This window comes from Schistocerca serialis, chromosome 1 (assembly GCF_023864345.2).
Source record: "Schistocerca serialis cubense isolate TAMUIC-IGC-003099 chromosome 1, iqSchSeri2.2, whole genome shotgun sequence".
NCBI classification, from domain to species: domain Eukaryota; kingdom Metazoa; phylum Arthropoda; class Insecta; order Orthoptera; family Acrididae; genus Schistocerca; species Schistocerca serialis.
The window spans coordinates 944,795,623-944,816,586 of record NC_064638.1 but is presented as its reverse complement, the minus strand read 5'-3'; the positions used below and the strand labels follow the sequence as shown (position 1 = coordinate 944,816,586).

The 20,964-nt window shown below is 40.6% G+C and overlaps 1 protein-coding gene across 1 annotated transcript; it reads right to left on the bottom strand.

Annotated features, from left to right (window-relative positions):
- Positions 1-3,353: 3,353 nt before the first annotated feature.
- On the bottom strand, positions 3,354-19,097 carry LOC126412555 (uncharacterized). Its single transcript, XM_050082209.1, has 2 exons — positions 18,823-19,097; positions 3,354-3,979 (listed from the first exon to the last, which is right to left on the bottom strand). Exons 1-2 carry the CDS (start codon positions 18,942-18,944, stop codon positions 3,460-3,462), a joined length of 642 nt encoding a protein of 213 aa, XP_049938166.1. The 5' UTR covers positions 18,945-19,097; the 3' UTR covers positions 3,354-3,459.
- Between the last annotated feature and the right edge of the window lie 1,867 nt (positions 19,098-20,964).

The window sequence follows — 20,964 nt, the reverse complement described above, 5'->3', positions numbered from 1 at the left end:
TAAATAATAAATGACAGCTGCAGGCTTGCCAAAAATGTCGATTATGACGTGTGAAATTGAGTCAAACGTTTCTACTTCCCAGACAGTTCCCATCACATCAGCAGTTTTTATTCGAAAATAAACCTTTATTAGATAATAAAGAAGCCTCTAACAAGTATTTTGATGCCTATTATGTACATATACATAAAGTGTGAAAATGCAAGGGGTATCCTATATGTAACTTTTGCACGTTAAAACGTTATTTCACACCATTTTTTTGGAAGTCACTTGAAAAGTGTAAAAGAAAGGTTTCACTGTATCTTAAGGGTGGAGCCCTTGTTTTCATTCTGATTTAATAGATATGAGTTACATGGCCACAGCTGTAACAGTATTTACAAACTGCTGTCAGAATGCTGATATCAGTTGACCATGCACAACACAAAAGAATCGGAACAACAACAATAGTTATAACATCACATATGCATATTTGACAGAAAGAAAGTGTTGTTGGGCTAACAAAATCATGTTAGGACTAGAGCAACATTCTGTTGTAGACCAACTAGTACCATGCCATGCTAGCAAAATTGATTACTGTAAAGATATTTGTGTACCAGCAGCATGCCATGCCATATTTGTTCCATAAGGTCAGATGAGGAACTGAATGTATGTTGTGCACTTCTGATTTCCATTTTCTTTTGTAACTCCCTTATCTACAGCCATACCAAATTGAATGACTATGCAATTTGTAAAATATTGTCTAAGGATGGATCTAATAATTTCAATGCTTTCAGTCATACTTATCTGCCTGGTGCAAGTCATAACATGGCATCACAGATTAATGCTTCTGCATAACGTTATTTACAATTATAGTCTGCAAAATCACACATGTAACTGAAGACACCCTCACACAGGAAGTGAAAATTAATATGGATGAGGAGCAGGATGAAGGTTTGTGAATTCACAATAAGGAATTTCATGTGGCACAGCATTGTTGGATTTTGGCAACATGTCACAAAATATGAACCAATATAATGTAAGATCACTTACTGTGCCACAGGCTGAACCAAGCACAAATCATATTAGATTACAGCTTAAATTCTGTATTTGAAGGTTTTTGCAATAAAATTTGTGGTCTATATAAAAAAGTACATTGTCTTTGGTATGATTTTTTGCAGTTAACTATTGTCTTTGGTATGATTTTTTGCAGTTAACTGTGTGCATCTCCATTGATTATGTACAAATGAACACTTTGTTTGGGATTAACTTGGAGGATATGGAGGCAAACAAGTTAAAAAACAACTCTGAAACCTGTTTTATCGTGTGCACGTTAAGTATATTTAGTAGCCCACTGTTTTCCAAAATTGGGTTTCTGTGTTCTTTTGGCATCTTTGAGAATCACTAGTGAAGTTAACAAGGGTACTTCAAGAAAGCCTAAGAGGAAAGTTCTGTATAATGTGCACATTGGAGAGCCAACAGCTTCTGCTTTAGAGCACTGTAGTTGCATGTGTTGTCAATGAGCACATCCCACATGATTCCTTTAAGTGGAAACCCTGTCTTTGTCCAAATCCATGGTCACCCTATACTCCATTTTCACATCATCTGCAAGGGCAGCTTTAATTAATGGAATCTGAGTAGTGCCAGGTCTATAGTACATTTTATACTGCATATGTGAAGTTGGTGTAACCTGATTACTGGTTTTAAAGTTGTGAAAACTACAGTTTATTGAATACACACTTTATTATACAGAAAGCACAAATAATGATGGCACTGCATCTCCAATGAACTGTATTGATACAGTTTAGTTTGTCATAGTAACACAGCAGGCAAAACCATTTACACAGTATATGCAAATTGCACAAGATGAGGTACCCAGTGTGCATTTTGCCTCTGAATGGCAGCATGCCATAGACAGAGAATGTGGCTTATATGATGCGTCACAGTTAGAACATTAGCAATGGCAAGAGCATTGAAGAAGCCCTTTCCTTAGTTAAGCAGTTTCCCTCAGCAATACACTGCTGTTATCATTGACTTCCAAAAATAATGCAATTATTACTGATAACACGGAAAGGACATACTGCTACTCACCACAAAGAGGAGATGCCATGTTGCAGACAGGCACAATGAAAAAGAATGATGGAAATATTTCAGCTTTGGGAAATCATCCTTCTTCACAAATAGAAACCACACACACAAGACTAACTCATTGCCATTGTCTCCAGGCACTAAGGCCTGAACATAACTGAATCTGAGCAGTGGGGGTATGGAAGAGGCGTGAGACGAGCGGTAGCAGGTTAGAGGTGAGGGAAGATACTAGTGCTGCCTCTGGAAGCATGTAGGAACATGTTGGGGACATGATAGAGTTGCCAGGTGCAGCATCAAGAGGCAGTGCTGGTGGAGGGGGAGGGGCCAAGAGGGACGAGGAAAGGGAGCATAGAAGGAGAAGAAGAAATGACTACACAGGTGGATAGGCACGTGTACTACTGGAGTGGGAGCAGGGAAGAAGAAAGGCAGGTGGAATACAGGGGCTAGTGAAGGTCGAAGCCAGGGGGATCATGGGAACAAAGGATATGTTGTAGAGAGTTCCCATTTGTGCAGTTTAGAAAAACTGATGTTAGCAGGAAGAATCCAAATGGCACAGGCTGTGAAGCAGTTATTGAAGTGAAGCACATAACGTTGGGTGGCATGTTTGGCAACTGAGTGGTACAGCTGTCTCTTTGCCACAGTTTGGCCATGACCTTTCATGCGAAGGAAGAAAAGTTAGAGTTTAAGGTTCCATTTACAGTGAGGTCAGTAGAGATAGATCACAAAGTTTCAAAGAAACTATCTCAGCATTTGCCAACAGCGATTTAGGAAAATCACAGAATATCTAAATCAGGATGGCTGGTCGCAGATTTGAACTGTCATTCTGTGAGTCAAGCGTCCTAACCACTGCGCCACCTCTCTCTGTGTCATTCACGCAGACAGACATCTTGTTTGTTGTCATGCTCAATTAAAATGCAGCACAGTGGTTGTAGCTAAGTTGGTAGGTCACATGGCTGCTCTTACAGGTGGCCTTGCATTTAATGAGGCAGGAGATGCCAGTGACAGGAATGGGGTCAGTGGTAGTGAGAGGATGCACTGGACAGGTCTTGAATCTACATCTGTTGCAGGGATACCAGCTAGGAGGCAAGGTACTGCCATTGCAGTACCATAGATTTGTTCGTGGGTGATGCCTTACACACACACACACACACACACACACACACACGCACACACACACACACACACAAAGGTAAATCCTTGTTTGTATAACATTCATTTCCTAGTGGATTTTGGTTACTCAAAGAAATTAAAATGCAAATACACTGAAATAATGTTTTGGAAAATCAAACACATTTTAAGTTGGTAGAATACCATTTAATAAAACTAAAATGTATATATTAGAAGTTCATATTTATAATTAAAAGAAAAACTGCAATTCATTTCCAGTTAGAAACATTTTCACTTGTTACCAGCTGTGCTACCACTCCAAATACCATCCTTAACTTTTTGTTTTTTGTACAATTTCAGTACCTTCTTTCCAGGAACAAGTTCCTGCGCAAGACCTGGCCTCTTTTTCTTACTTACTACACTTAGTAAATTCTCACTACATTTGCTAATTTCAGAATCACCAGTTCCAACACTGTCATGTAAAACAACTGTCTGACCATTATATACATCACCACTTTCAGACTGATTTTCTGTATTCACATTTGGCAAATCAGAATCATGTGCAAATTTGCAGTTGTGGCCAAACCTACATCTTCCTTTCCTGAAATTCCAACATATTTTCTTCCCATTAATCATCGTTATCTCTTCTTTTGTTGGTGTCATTTTAACATGTTTCTCAAGAATGGCTTTCTTTGCATTTTCTGCCTCTACAAAGGGATTAGAGAACACAGAACTCTTCATGCAGGATATGCCAGCAGAGCCAAACTCAGGATGAGGAAGCTTCTCAGAACTGCAGCCTCCTTTGTTCGTTCTGAAATGAAGGGATACAAGTTGTAATTATAGAAAGTTTTGCCCTGTATTTAACTAAACTTCACTGTAACAGTACAGTAAATTATGAACTTAACAAATAATGCTAGTAATAAAGTGTGCCACAGATTACAATTTCTATTCTTTTATCTTTATTAAAAAAGTCATCTTCAGGGCTATCCAACAGCCTTTGTACTGTGCTACTCAACTGCCTTATAAAGTGCATGTAGTTCTGAGGTGCGCACACAGTTTTGGGGCAGTATATGTGACAGGGAGCCTTGTGTTAACACTTTATGACTTGAGCTAATGATGTGTGAGTGAGTTTTAAACTTTACACTTAGTCTTGGAGGTAGCAGTGAGGAGGCCACTCTCACTTTACTGGACACCAAATAACTACATTTGTATTAAGGTGCTCTACATCATGGTCATTGGGACCCTAGCTGAATATGACTCGTGCACTTAGTGAAAAGAACAAATAAGTCTTTTCTCACAAGCAATATTACTGTACAGTTGTGTCCCACAGATATATCAGCAACATTTTTCATGCCCTGAAAAGTCAACATTTATGGACCAGTCATGTGGGGAGGGCTAAATCCCTACTAACACCAACACTCCTTATTCTCCTGTTTGTCGGTGAGCTAACTGCAAATGAGGAGTGATGATAGGCAATAAGATAGAACTGTCCTGCCATTTGCCCTTCATATAAGAGCAAAACTGTGGTAAAATCATACAATTTTAACATGAATGTATATGGCTGGTTGTGAACAAGAACTGGATTGACCAACCCACTTGTAATTCATTAAATCTTCCAGTGTTTTGGGGATGAAATCAGGTGACATACTGAACTGTACAACAATTATATCACTGTAACCAAAATGTGTAGATGTCTAATTACTATAAATAAAACATTTCTGCTAAAATATGTTAAACTGAAACAACTTTCACATACTGGCTGGTCATCTCACCAAAAATGGAAGCTGTGTATCAATGAAAAATGCCCTATTCTTAGCCTGGTAAATGTTACTTCCTCCCATCACAGGGGTTGGCAACAGTTTATCTTATATGTTGTAGGATTAGACTGTTGTTTTACATGGACTGTTGTTTTACACCCCCTCTATTGTAGGTCAATCAGGTTAAAAATAACACCTTAACAAGAGAATTGTAGCAATATTCTCCCTTAACACTGGCCTCATAGTAATGATCAAAAATAACATTTGCAAAGTTGAAACATGCCTTGTTTCAGTGAAAATTAATGGAGTGGAGAAGGGGAGGGGTGTTACTGGCGGAGAAGGTCAGGCAGGGGTTTTCCCTGGGCTGAAAACAGCCCCCTCCACTGATGAGTAGGACTGTTCCTGTATTAGGTATTGATAAAATTAGCTTTCATTACCATTAAAAGGTCTAAGGCATCAGGTTCTTAAGATATAAGAGTGAGGGAATTCATAAAAGGATGCCAAATACACTCCTGGAAATGGAAAAAAGAACACATTGACACTGGTGTGTCAGACCCACCATACTTGCTCCGGACACTGTGAGAGGGCTGTACAAGCAATGATCACACGCACGGCACAGCGGACACACCAGGAACCGCGGTGTTGGCCGTCGAATGGCGCTAGCTGCGCAGCATTTGTGCACCGCCGCCGTCAGTGTCAGCCAGTTTGCCGTGGCATACGGAGCTCCATCGCAGTCTTTAACACTGGTAGCATGCCGCGACAGCGTGGACGTGAACCGTATGTGCAGTTGACGGACTTTGAGCGAGGGCGTATAGTGGGCATGCGGGAGGCCGGGTGGACGTACCACCGAATTGCTCAACACATGGGGCGTGAGGTCTCCACAGTACATCGATGTTGTCGCCAGTGGTCGGCGGAAGGTGCACGTGCCCGTCGACCTGGGACCAGACCGCAGCGACGCACAGATGCACGCCAAGACCGTAGGACCCTATGCAGTGCCGTAGGGGACCGCACCGCCACTTCCCAGCAAATTAGGGACACTGTTGCTCCTGGGGTATCGGCGAGGACCATTCGCAACCGTCTCCATGAAGCTGGGCTACGGTCCCGCACACCGTTAGGCCATCTTCCGCTCACGCCCCAACATCGTGCAGCCCGCCTCCAGTGGTGTCGCGACGGGCGTGAATGGAGGGACGAATGGAGACGTGTCGTCTTCAGCGATGAGAGTCGCTTCTGCCTTGGTGCCAATGATGGTCGTATGCGTGTTTGGCGCCGTGCAGGTGAGCGCCACAATCAGGACTGCATACGACCGAGGTACACAGGGCCAACACCCGGCATCATGGTGTGGGGAGCGATCTCCTACACTGGCCGTACACCACTGGTGATCGTCGAGGGGACACTGAATAGTGCACGGTACATCCAAACCGTCATCGAACCCATCGTTCTACCATTCCTAGACCGGCAAGGGAACTTGCTGTTCCAACAGGACAATGCACGTCCGCATGTATCCCGTGCCACCCAACGTGCTCTAGAAGGTGTAAGTCAACTACCCTGGCCAGCAAGATCTCCGGATCTGTCCCCCATTGAGCATGTTTGGGACTGGATGAAGCGTCGTCTCACGCGGTCTGCACGTCCAGCACGAACGCTGGTCCAACTGAGGCGCCAGGTGGAAATGGCATGGCAAGCCATTCCACGGGACTACATCCAGCATCTCTACGATCGTCTCCATGGGAGAATAGCAGCCTGCATTGCTGCGAAAGGTGGATATACACTGTACTAGTGCCGACATTGTGCATGCTCTGTTGCCTGTGTCTATGTGCCTGTGGTTCTGTCAGTGTGATCATGTGATGTATCTGACCCCAGGAATGTGTCAATAAAGTTTCCCCTTCCTGGGACAATGAATTCATGGTGTTCTTATTTCAATTTCCAGGAGTGTATTTATAAATTATGCAGACATGAGGGAAGTGTACAGCTGAAGGCCCTTTGGGGACAGTATTACTTCACCAAATTGGTTTGGCTGTCCACAACTCACTCCCCCCCCCTCCCCTCTCCCTCCCCCCCTCTCTCCCTTCCCCTGCTTCCAACAACTCATTTTCTCATTGTCACATGATCCTTCTACTCACCAATGAGATGATAGCAACTGTGATTGTATCTGCATCATGTTGCTACCTCCCTCAAATGACTTTTATTGCTGGTTAGTCTGATATTATTGTAATTGTACAACAAATAGAAAAAATGTACAAACATGTGAATCTCAGTATGCACTATACGATGCAAGCATACACATACCACCATACATTAAACTGATGATTTCATGGGGGGAAATGTATACAAAATATTGAAACTTCTTAATCCAGAAATTTTCAAGACAGCATATACTGCTGCCAAGTGAAAGCTTCATTCTATACAAAGCTTTGCTTTAAATTTGGTGATTTCAATAACATAATCCCAATTTCATGGCACCAATGTTAAAGCTTGGTGGTGGTTGTGGTGGTGGTGGTGGTGGTGGTGGTGGTGGTAGGATTCCTGCAGATTGGTATTATTTTCTGTGGTACCAATATAAAAAAGGTGAAGGCAAGTGTGATGAAAATCGCGAAATGATAAATATATCGCTAAGTTAAATATGAAACATATTCAAAAAACACATATGCATGCACTCACATATCCAGAAATAACAACATTGTATTAATAGAGCAGACTTAAATTTCAATAAAATATGGACACTGACTGGCAGAGCAAAATGTTAAACATCAATGTAAATACACACAGTGTGCTAATCCTGTGAAACACATTAAAATCTCCAATCTGTAACTTTAGACCTCAGTCCAGACAGCACACAATATTTTTAAATGTGCATTACACTCGCCTTATCATCAGCTAAAATAGACGGCAGATCTCTACTTAAAAAATATATTGCTGCCCTCACATCTGAATATAAAACTCTCTTGTTAAAATGTGGTATGTCGCTTTCCTCATTCCCCTGAATTCCAACATGCAGAATCTTACTTTCTTCTTCTGTTATTGTTGCAAGAGAAGATAACGATTAATAATCTGGAACATTTTCTCTGCTGGGTACACCTGCTGATTTGCTTGAAGAGCACTGAGGTAAACAGAGCAAATTCTTCCCTCTGTCATGACATTTCTGCTCCAGTGCCTTTGGGTCACATATAGTTCAATGTGAACTGTGAATTTTTTTGGCAGGCAAATCCTGAGGCTTGGTGTGGGAAAACATCTGAGTAGTAAACAGAGTCCTCATGTTCAGATTCATCAGTATAGACTGCAATAAAATTTTGATGCTTGCATGAAATACCTGTGTTGCAAAAGAAATTTTAAAAACTACATTGGGGACACTTCCTTTAAAAACAAAAAGAATAACTCTGGGTTTCTTCAGAGACCAGGGTGTTTATCTACTGCATGCTAAGTATAACACAATATCTGCTGCATCAGTTTGTAAAATATAGCTCTTTGCTTGAATTTCAAAGAAGTTCTTTGTTTATAAGTGATTATTGCAATGTTTACTATAGGTGGGTAAACAGTTATCTGTGGCGTGCAGGGTGCCTTATATAACAAATAAATTTTATGTACTTGCCATACCTTGAAGAAATGCCACAGAACGAGAAGTGATAGCTCTCCATCCTCATCATCAAAGTTGGGGCTGGAGCTGGTTTTAAATGTCCATGTGATAGCATGTCCACATGATTTCTTCATGATGGACTCCACACACGTTATCATCCAGGGTGACAGAGCAGCCCCAGATATCATACAGTATTAATTTTGCCAAATCATAAAAAAAGTCTACAAAACTGGTGTAGACAAATTCTGTCTGCTCCCTATGACTGGTGGGTAATACATTTTAAAATAATGAGCACATTGAGGAATCATCATTTTCAATCCCTAACCAGAAACCTAACAAAATGTTTAAAACTAGCTGAGTTCCCAGCATTCCTCTGGTATGTCTTTATTTCAATTCTATTAGTCCATCTCTTCCTCCCCCTCTCTCTGTCCATCTCCTCCCTCTTCTCTCTGTCCACCTCCTTCATCCCCCAAACTCTGTCCATCTCCTCATGCACCTCTCTCCCCCTGTCCATCTCTTCCTCTCCCCTCTCTCTGTCCATCTCCTCCCTCTTCTCTCTGTCCAATTTCTCCATCCCCCACTCTCTGTCCATCTCCTCATGCATCCCCCCCCCCCCCCGTCTGTTGTTTCCCCTCTCTCTGCCCATCTCCTCCTCTTTCCTTTCTATGTCCATATCCTCCTCTTCCTCTCCCTGTTCATCTCCTCCTTCCCTCATATCTTCTGAACTATATGTCATACAATGATATAATTTTGTAGGTACATTCAGCAGCATATGTGGATACTGTCTGCTAAATGTGATTCAAATAGAATTAGTAGCAAAGAAGCAATAAATGAAAATATCATGGTCTGACTAACAACAGTTTTAGTGCACGATCAGCGAAAATCAAATAGGGGTAATGCAGGAGTAGGTTTAATAATGAATAAAAAAATAGGAGTACGGGTAACCTACTACAAACACCATAGTGAACACATTATTGTGGCCAAGATAGACACGAAGCCCACGCCTACTACAGTAGTACAAGTTTATATCCCAACTAGCTCTGCAGATGACGAAGAAATTGAAGAAATGTATGAGGAGATAAAAGAAATTATTCAGATAGTGAAGGAAGATGAAAATTTAATAGTCACGGGTGACGGGAATTCAATAGTAGGAAAAGGAAGAGAAGGAAACGTAGTAGGTGAATATGGATTTGGGGGAAGAAATGAAAGAGGAAGCCGCCTGGTAGAATTTTGCACGCAGCACAACTTAATCATAGCTAACACTTGGTTCAAGAATCATAAAAGAGGGTTGTATACATGGAAGAAGCCTGGAGATACTGACAAGTTTCAGATAGATTATATAATGGTAAGACAGAGATTTAGGAACCAGGTTTCAAACTGTAAGACATTTCCAGGGGCAGATGTGGACTCTGACCACAGTCTATTAGTTATGAACTGTAGGTTAAAACTGAAGAAACTGCAAAAAGGTGGGAATTTAAGGAGATGGGACCTGGATAAAATGCAAGAACCAGAGGTTGTAGAGAGTTTCAGGGCGAGCATTAGGGAACGATTGACAAGAATGGGGGAAAGAAATACAGTAGAAGAAGAATGGGTAGCTTCGAGAGATGAAATAGTGAAGGCAGCAGAGGATCACATAGGTAAAAAGACGAGGGCTAATAGAAATCCTTGGGTAACAGAAGAGGTACTGAATTTAATTGATGAAAGGAGAAAATATAAAAATGCAGTAAATGAAGCAGGCAAAAGGGAGTACAAACGTCTCAAAAATGAGATCGACAGGAAGTGCAAAATGGCTAAGCAGAGATGGCTAGAGGACAAATGTATGGATGTAGAGGCTTATCTTTAGGGGTAAGATAGATACTGCCTACAGGAAAATTAAAGAGACCTTTGGAGAGAAGAGAACCACTTGTATGAATATCAAGAGCTCAGATGAAAACCCAGTTCTAAGCAAAGAAGGGAAAGCAGAAAGGTGGAAAGAGTTTATAGAGGGTCTATACAAGGGCGATGTACTCGAGCATAATACTATGGAAATGGAAGAGAATGTAGATGAAGATGAAATAGATATGATACTGTGTGAAGAGTTTGACAAAGCATTGAAAGACCTGAGTCGAAACAAGGCCCTGAGAGAGCCAGTCCTGACAAAACTCTACCATCTGGTGAGCAAGATGTAAGAGACAGGCGAAATACCCTCAGACTTCCAGAAGAATATAATAATTCCAATCACAAAGAAAGCAGGTGTCGACAGATGTGAAAATTACCGAATTATTAGTTTAATAAGTCACTGCTGCAAAATACTAACTCGAATTCTTTACAGATGAATGGAAAACTGGTAGAAGCGGACCTCGGGGAAGATCAGTTTGGATTCCATAGAAATATTGGAACACGTGAGGCAATACTGACCTTACGACTCACCATAGAAGAAAGATTAAGGAAAGGCAAAGCTACATTTCTAGCATTTGTAGACTTAGAGAAAGCTTTTCACAATGTTGACTGGAATAATCTCTTTCAAATTATAATGGTGGCAGGGGTAAAATACAGGGAGCGATAGGCTATTTACAATTTGTACAGAAACCAGATGGCAGTTATAAGACTCGAGGGACATGAAAGGGAAGCAGTGGTTGGGAAGGGAGTGAGACAGGGTTTTAGCCTCTCCCCGATGTTATTCAAACTGTATAATGAGCAAACAGTAAAGGAAACAAAAGAAAAATCCAGGAAGAAGAAATAAAAACTTTGAGGTTCACCGATGACATTGTAATTCTGTCAGAGACAGCAAAGGACTTGGAAGAGCAGTTGAATGGAATGGACAGTGTCTTGAAAGGAGGATATAAGATGAACATCAACAAAAGCAAAATGAGGATAATGGAATGTAGTCAAATTGAGTCTGGTGATGCTCAAGAAATTAGATTAGGAAATGAGACACGTAAAGTAGTTTTGCTATTTGGGGAGCAAAATAACTGATGATGGTCGAAGTAGAGAGGATATAAAATGTAGACTGGCAATGGGTAGGAAAGCGTTTCTGAAGAAGAGAAATTTGTTAACATCGAGTATAGATTTAATTGTCAGGAAGTCATTTCTGAAAGTATTTGTATGGAGTGTAGCCATGTATGGAAGTCAAACATGGACGATAAATAGTTTAGACAAGAAGAGAATAGAAGCTTTCGAAACGTGGTGCTACAGAAGAATGCTGAAGATTAGATGGGTAGATCACATAACTAATGAGGAGGTATTGAATAGGATTGGGGAGAAGAGGAGTTTGTGGCACAACTTGACTAGAAGAAGGGACTGGTTGGTAGGACATGTTCTGAGGCATCAAGGGATCACCAATTTAGTATTGGAGGGCAGCGTGGAGGGTAAAAATCGTAGAGGGAGACCAAGAGATGAATACACCAAGCAGATTCAGAAGGATGTAGGTTGCAGTAGGTACTGGGAGATGAAGAAGCTTGCACAGGATAGAGGAGCATGGACAGCTGCATCAAACCAGTCTCAGGACTGAAGACCACAACAACAACAACATGTCCTCTGGAGTTGTTGGAACATCGTGATAGACAATGTCTTTAATGCATCCCCCCCCCCCCCCTCCAAAAAAAAAAAAAAAGTTAAGAGGATTTAAATCATGAGACCTAGCAGGCCAAGTAACTGTTCCTCCTCAATCAATCAATCTGGCAGGATACCTTCAGTTCAGAACATGACGTGCATGAAAGGCATTATATGCTGGACGTCCATCGTGTTGATACCATGTAAGCATTCTGGTTCTTAGGGGCACTTCATCCAGAATAGGAGGAAGAATTCATCTGATGAAGCTGGCATACACTGTGCCATTTTGACTACCATTGATGAAATAAGGGCCAATAATTGTAGTACCAAGCATCCCACACCAGACGTTAACTTCCCACTGATGCTGATGTTCCACCTGTCTCAGCCATCGTGGGTTGTCGCTGGACCAATAATGCATGTTCCTTGTATTTACGTGTCTTTTGTTTGAGAAGGAACATTCATCGGTAAATAGAATATTGGAGAAGAAGTTCGGGTTGGCGAGGATTTGTTGCTGTGCGCACTGACAGAACTGTACACGATTCTGGAAATCGTTCCCATGCAATTCTCGATGTAGGTATACAAGGTAAGGATGGAACCGGTGACGTGTAAGAATACAATGTACACTGGTTTTAGGAATGCCAACCTCTTGTTCAAGCTGTCGTGTGCTCACATGTTGATTCATAGCAATGGAAGCGAGAACAGTAACTTCAGCAGCTTCATCTGTGTGAGTGCTACGACGATTGCGTTGTCATGGGTTGAAACTTCCTGTTTCCTTCTTTGCTTGGGTCTGGTTTTCCATCTGAGCTCTTGATACTCATACAGGGGTTCTCTTTTCTCGAAAGGTCTCTCTAATTTTCCTGCAGGCAGTATCTTACCCCTGGAGACATATGCTTCTACATCCTTACTTTTGTCCTCTAGCCTTCCCTGCTTAGCCATTTTGCATTCCTGTTGATCTCATTTTTGAGACATTTGTATTCCTTTTCACCTGCTTCATTTACTGCATTTTTATATTTTCTGCTTTCACCAATTAACTTCAATATCTCATCTGTTACCCAAGGATTCCTATTAGCCCTCATCTTTTCACCTACTTGATCCTCCGCTGCCTTCACTATTTCATCCCTCAAAGCTACCCATTCTTCTTCTACTGTATTTCCTTGCCCTGTTCTTGTCAACCATTCCCTAATGCTCTCTCTAAAACTCTCTACAACCTTCCATCTCCTTAAATTCCTACCTTTTTGCAGTTTCTTCAGTTTTAATCTACAGTTCATAACCAATAAATTGTGATCAAAGTCCACATCTGTCCCTGGAAATGTCTTACAATTTAAAACCTCATTCCTAAATCTCTGTCTTACCATTATATAATCTATCTGAAACCTTCCATTGTCTCCAGGCTTCTTCCAAGTGTATAACCTTTTTTCATCATTCTTAAACAAAGTGTTAGCTATGATTAAATTGTACTCGGTGCAAAATTCTACCAGGTGGCTTCCTCTTTCATTCCTTACACCCAGTCCATATTTGGCTACGACTTTTTCTTTTCGTTTTCCTACAATCAATTTCAAGTCCCTCATGACCATTAAATTTTTGTCTCCCGTAACTATCTGAGTAATTTATTTTATCACATCATACATTTCTTCAATCTCTTCATCATCTACAGAGCTAGTTGGCATATAAACTTGGACTACTGTGGTACGTGTGGGCTTCGTGTCTATCTTGGCTACAATAATGTGCTTACTATGCTGTTCGTAATAACTTATCCGCATTCCTGCTTTTTTATTCATTATTAAAGCTACTCCTGCATTATTATTATCTGATTTTGTATTTGTAACCCTGTATTCACCTGGCCAGAAGTCTTGTTCCTCCTGCCACTGAATGTCACTAATTCCCACTATATCTAACTTTAATCTATCCATTTCCCTTTTCAAAATTTCTAACCTACCTGCCTGATTAAGTGATCTGACATTCCATGCTCCAATCTGTAGAGTGACAGTTTTGTTTCTCCTGATAATGACGTCCTGAATAGTCCCTGCCCGAAGATCTGAGTGGGAGACTATTTTACCTCCAGAATATTTTACCCAAGAGGACACCATCATCAATGTTTAACCATACAGAAAATCTGCATACCCCCGGGAAAAATTACAGCTGTAGTTTCCTCTTGCTTTCAGCCGTTTGCAATACCAGCACAGCAACGCCATTTTGGTTGATGTTACAAGGCCACATTAGCCAATCATCCAGACTGTTGCCCCTGCAACTACTGAAACGGCTGCTTCCCCTCTTCAGGAATCACATGTCTGTCTCGCCTCTCAACAGATACCCCTCCATTGTGGTGGCAGCTACAGTACGGTACTGTATTGCTGAGGCACACAAGTCTCTCCACCAACGACAAGGTCCATGGTTCATGGAGGCGGACTCGAAGAGAGTACATAAACAAATTGGAGCAAAAGACAAATGCAAAAGGCATGTGAACCAACTCCACAACAGCAGTAACAGGCAACTGCTATTCCACTGAGCATCGCACATAATAGCCCAACAGTCTAAAGGGTGACCTCACACGGATAGTTTGAGTGTAAATTAATCGAGTGAAGTGAGGTAGTGGAGGTTAGTTGGAGACAGGAACTACTGGAGTGTGCGTCCAGAAAACGGCATGAGAAAGATTCAGTGAAAGGACAGTTCCTATCTATATAACTGAGGGGAGCTGTTATTAAAGGAGGACACGGGGAAGAGGATTAGTAACTGAAGTTTATCGTGTTGTGCTCTATCTTACCCCTTACCCACCCTATTCAAATTATGGACTTCCCCCTTTTTCTCCTCCAAAATGTGGCATTCATGTGCAGCCTAAGGCCTTTCACCGAGTTTAAATCCTACCACAAGAAGTTAGTTTCCAGTCGGGAGGTGAGTGAAAATTTCTCACTATCACCCAGTTCTACTCTCCATGACTAATGGCTGTGCGCCTCAACAGCGAGGTCCCCTGTGCTTAACAGCGAGGTCTTGCACATACTGTGACATTACATTGCATAACAATAGACCTCACTGGCTATTATAGCTGCAATTCTGTTGGCTTGAATTTTCACATACTTTACTATCCATCCAAATATCATCTCCTTCCCTAATTACTTCAAGCGAGGGGGAGTGGCCTGGTGAACAGAATAGGTTCTCTACTGAGTACCTGCAAAAGATGGATTGCAGTGCACTTGGTAATTGTAACGGGTGAAAAATTCATAGCGCGAATAGGTATCATTTCTCCAGTGTCCACTATATTGCACATATCTCCATACTGTAAGCACCAAATCTGTTTTGTTCAGAAATCTTGAGGTCAGCACCAGAGCAAACCAGCGAGCACAGTAGTAGTCCTCTAAAAAGGCAAACAGTTGAAATGATCTTACAAAATGTTGTACAATTGTTTCATAATAAAATAAGGAAGATGAGAGCTCGCATGGAAAGGTATTGCTGTTCATTCTCTACATGCTGTTCAAGATTGGAATAACCCTCTGCCAGGCACTTAAGTGTGATTTGCAGAGTATCTGTGTAGATGTAGATTGCTGTTGTGAAAACGTAATCTGGCGTGTTCTATCTCTTTTTTGCTGACTAGCTTTAAATCCAAACAGAGATTCTTCACCATCTAGGTTAGCTGTCGATTCCACATATGGGGAAAGAGAGATGGTCTACATCAAGTGCAGTAATATCTTGCTTTGTGCGTATTCTCAATGGCTTTGTTGTCCATGGGCAGTTGGTTAATGCCACTGTCATGAATAAGTGATTACCCAAATGGAATGTCAGTTAAGGTAAGGCAAGAACATAAGCACCTTACTCATTAGAAGAATTTGCTTCTGGCTAGACAATGCTGGTCTGCCAGCTTCTGCACATCAGCTGGGAATTGGGGCTTGTTCTATTGACACCTGTCACCAGCATGGACTCTTCATGGTAGATAACATTGATGAACTTCAGATGTGTAACCTTTGTTGACCAATACCCTTGGCACATATTATCAAGCCAAGAACTCTGAGGCTGAAAATGTTGAACAAAAATGGACAAAGTTTAAGAGTATTGCATAATATGCCTTAGACAGGTTTGTACTGCACAAAATTGTGACGGGTGGAAAAGACAACCATGATCCGGCTGTTCATTTTAGAAAGCTGCTTCAAAAGCATAGGGAGATTCACTGCAGATTTAAATGAAGGCAGAGCTTAATAGACAAACAAAAACTGAACAAAGTCAAAATTAGCATAAGGAAAGTGGTTTGTCAGACACTCAACAAATTTTAAACTGGGGATCTATCTACCAATCTGACAAAAAATCCCATGAAAGTTTGGTCCTACATGGAATCGGTAAATGAATCAAATCCATCTGTTCAGACACTTTGTCACCATAATGGCATTAAAAGGAAAAATAACAGAGAGAAGGCCAAAATACTATTTCCTTTTTCAAAATTACTTCACCAACAGGGACATACACTGCAGCTCCTCTGATAACTTATAATTCATCATAAGAATATCAAAATGCCAGATATCGAAATATATGACTGTGGGATAAAAAAGCAACTAAAGTCGTTCAACAGTACAGGTCTATACCACTGATGTCGGTCTGCTGTAGAATTTTGGAAATTTTTTAAGGTCATGTATTATGACGTTCCTGGAGACAGAAAATAATCTTTGCAGAAATAAACATGGATGCTGCAAATATTGCTCATGTGAAACCCAGCTCACTCTGCTTGTCCGCAAGACCCAGAAGGCAGTTTGTTTTAATGTCCAAATTGATGCCATGTTCCTTGACTTCCAGAAGGCTTTTGGTACAGTACCACACTGGCACCCAATGAATGAAACACAAGCATATTCAATATCTGACCAGCTTTGTGATTTGATTGAAGAGTTCCAAGCAAACAAAACACACCAGGTCATTCTTAAAAGAGAAAAATCTTCTGACATAAAAGTAACTTGGGGCACATCGCATAATTATGTTACGAAACCCATCACTTATTACATTACAGATAATGTCAGAAGTTCTGCCAGACTTTTGCAGATGGCACTGTTATACACAGAGATGTTACAGTGCTTGCAAACTTGCAGCAAAATGGAGGACAGGGCTAAAAGAGAAGATCCAAAGAAGTGCAACATGTTTCGTCATAGGGTCATTTAGAATGTGCAAAAATGTCCAGTAGCAGGTGTTAAAAGAGAGATAATGTGCATCAGTTTGGTCAATTGTTAAAATTCTGAGGGGTACACTGTAGGAGAGAGAACCTATGTAATGCTTCCTCCCAGCTGTGTCTAGTTAGAAACACAACCTCATGGGGTTAAAATTCGAGAGGTGAGCTCACACAGAGACTTATAAACAGTTGTTGTTCTCACAGACCATTCGTGACTGGAATAGAAAAGGGGGGAAGTGACACTGGTACACAACATGCTCTCCACTGTACACCATAAGATGGCTTGTGGTGCATCAATGTAGGTCATACAATGCTTTATCAAACTGAAAGAGACATGCTTTATCTTCTACACTAGACATTGATACAATTCAGACTGTTGATGGACTTTTATTTCAAATCTGTCTGGTGTGGTAAACAACAAAACTTGCTGTCAAAAACAAAATCCAGAGTGAAAATAAAACCTTCAGAACAGTGTCCCAGAAGTTTTTGGCTTTGCAGCTGAGTTGTCATTTTCTCTTTGCAATTTAAAGTGTGAATTTAACACAAACACTTTTTGGCCATTTCTCCCACTTCTAAATGGTCATCTGGAACTGCTGCTTTGGATTTGGAAATAGGAGCACAATACTGCAGCCTTATCAGTCTGGAAGGAGGCCCTACGAAAACCAGTGTTAGTGGCAAAAACAACACTTGCAATATCAGCACACTCCCTTGGGTGAAAGCCATGTGACAGAACTTTCCTGGCTCAATAATGGTAAAAGTTACATAGAGGAACCTCGTACCACACACATTTTTCATAGTTTGTTTGTAACAGGTAGCCTATGTATACAACATGCACCAAAATTCGTTGGAGACTTGTCCAATGTCTAATAAAGGTTTCCTGACTTTCCTGTACAGTTCTAGTTTGTATGGCGAAAAGTGCACAAAATATGTCGTGAATGTAAACATTAGACTATGCTACAGACCATTCTGTTACTAAAAACCTACATTTGTAATTGTTGGCTTCACCAGCTTACAACCAAATTATCACTTTCCACCCGACCCAGACCTCAGGCTATGCTACAGATCAGTCTGTCAACGCAAGCAATATTTAGATATGGAAAGGGGGAAGGGGGGGTAGAGGGTAATGCCACAAACTAACCTTCAATAACCGAAGGCGTTATGGGATAGGAAATACTGTTAAAAATAGGAACATTTTCTTCAAAGCTATAGTCACAGAACTGTCCAACAATACTCATTATACTTCCAAGTGATGTCATAAGTCTTCTTAAACAAATATTAACGCCATATTTGCATCCAATTACTACACAATAGAATTTATGTGAAAAGCCTTCTGTATTTAACTGCATAAACTTTCAAGAACCTGACTGGCCCAAGTGTTTCAGTATTGGCTAACGTCTCATTCTTTCTCATACTATCAAATGAAAAAACACAAAAGTAAAACTATTTGAATGCGAGTTGATACATTCAAAATAATCTCCAATGTATACTCAGTTCTGTAAACAAAATTTGCGCATTTTGTTACACAACAAAAGTGACAGCTGCAGTGTACTTTCGTTATTGTGTATTAATAACATCGAATATTCAGAGCCACAAACGCAATATTTACATTGCGTAATGCGAACGAATCGCTTCAGAAAATACTTAATATGTGCTAAGCTTACTCTTCGACATCTTCTTCTGAATCTGTGTCACTGCTACTTTCCGAACCAGTAGAACTGTAATCTGCCACCAACGACGCCATATTCACAACAGTAAACAAAACAATATCAAGGTACATAAACATAAAGATAAACAAGCATACTGTGATTCGATCTGTCAAATAAACTCAGATGCCGCTTCGATTCAATATATAACCCACGGTCTTGGACTGTGCTATAACCTATGTAACAAGTCGATCTTAATAGAAGACATTGTTAAACCATCATCGACAATTCGTCCATCTTAGACAAGCAGGTCTATTAGTATACTGTTACACTAGTTTAGAATGTAGTATATAAGGGGAAACACTAACACGAGGGCGTATGTTTGTTAACTGAACACTAAAAGGCTGGCACACAAGCAATGCTTTCCTGCGCAAAAGTCTGCGCATATCATATCAGGGAGTGCAATCTCAGCAGGTGGGCTGGGAATTGCTGAACACAGGGCCCTTGTAACGTGTCTGACTCGCGTGTTTGATCGGTATAGTGTTTCTTGTCTTTACGTACACACTGAATTTTGAAACGGATGATGTAATACGGTGTTCTGGACAGATCTAGCTGAATTTATTACAAAATATAGTTGCCACACGATGTTCTTGCAAAGTTAAGTAAAGAATACAGCAACCAAGACAAGACAGTAGCAGCTTATAATTCTTTAATACAGAAAATGAGAACAGTTGACACTGTAGCAAACAGGAAAATGCCAATAAAAAATTAAATCATTGCTTAAGGTCAATTATCATTGGCCGCCACGTTAGAGCGTATTCACACTGTCCGTCACGTCACGTCATTTAGCTTGAGCCAAGGTCTCCTACAAAGGAGGCTGTGGATTAAGCTGTCAGCAAACGGACAGTGCATCCGCATGTTGAGCGTTGAACGTGCCAGGTTTCTCATGTCATAGCGTGGAATAGCGCGCTAGGGAGTCTTTCCAAACGTGCAGAGCAATGTCTAGCATATGAAATACTCTGAACGTGCGTTTAAACATTGGCAAATAAGATGGCAGAACGCCATCTACGTCACATGCGCGCTATCTCCCTTCGGTGAAGAGTTGTGAGATGCCATACTGGCTATCAATTGAAGCCCGTATGAATATATGCCGTTTCTGAGCACAAGCAAACTGAGGAGCTCTCGAAAACCCGCAGTTAATTGTATGATTCAGTGTAATAAAATGACGAGAAACGGCATATTCATGGTAAAAGAATTATTACAACTTGAGTATTATGAAAGTATGGCATTTGAAGGCATTGAAATGTTGAGGATCCATTAAAAACGCATTGCTCTTGGTTAAATTTGTTAGAATTAAATTTCAATTAAAAATACAACTACAATTAAAGTATTGAGGACACAGTAAAAAACTGGATATGCTTACATTACCGTCCTGGTCGCTTTAGCGCCGACGAGGGAGCTCAGCGTATTTGGTCAGAGGGCTAGCTACCCTCTGGTAACGAAAAACTGAGTAAATGGATTACCTCTAAACTTGAACGAGTGTCATGTGGCGTCCGCCACGACCAGATGCAGTGAAAAAAAAAACAAAAAAATGCCCAATGAATAGTGTCACAAAATTGCAAAGGAATTTGTTACGTGTTGGTGGTTTGTGTCCCACTTGATTCCAAATATTTTTTCTAATCTTCGAGTTTTTAATAAGTTCTGACATTATATAATATATATATATATATATATATATATATATATATATATATACATTATATTATATTATATTTAATATAAGTATGAGCATACTGTAATATTCCATGTTATGTAAATATAAATGCGCTCTTTTTGGCAGTGACTTTCTTCGATTGGTTTGATCTACAGTACGCCTTGCACTACTTGCAGTTAGGTACTTTGTCCTTTTTTCTTTTAAATTTTGTAATTCATATGTTGTAGAGATTCTGATACTGAGTAGGAACAGTGATCAAGTAAGAATGACCTTAGCGTTTTTCTAAAAAGTGAGAATCATGAAGTAATTTTTATCTTATGTGGTGAACTATTGTAAATGTGTTTCCTACTATTTGTAATGTATACAATCTTTCTGTGACTCAGCATCTCTGCTATATGGTGAGTAGCAACTATCCTTTTCATAATATTGTTACAGTCCATCCTGGG

Excerpts from the sequence above, each read along its gene's own strand:
- LOC126412555 (XM_050082209.1), bottom strand. The coding sequence starts at position 18,944 with ATGTTTATGTACCTTGATATTGTTTTGTTTACTGTTGTGAATATGGCG. Across the intron at positions 3,980-18,822 it reads TCAGAAGAAGATGTCGAAGA|AACGAACAAAGGAGGCTGCA; the intron begins GTAAGCTTAGCA and ends CCTTCATTTCAG.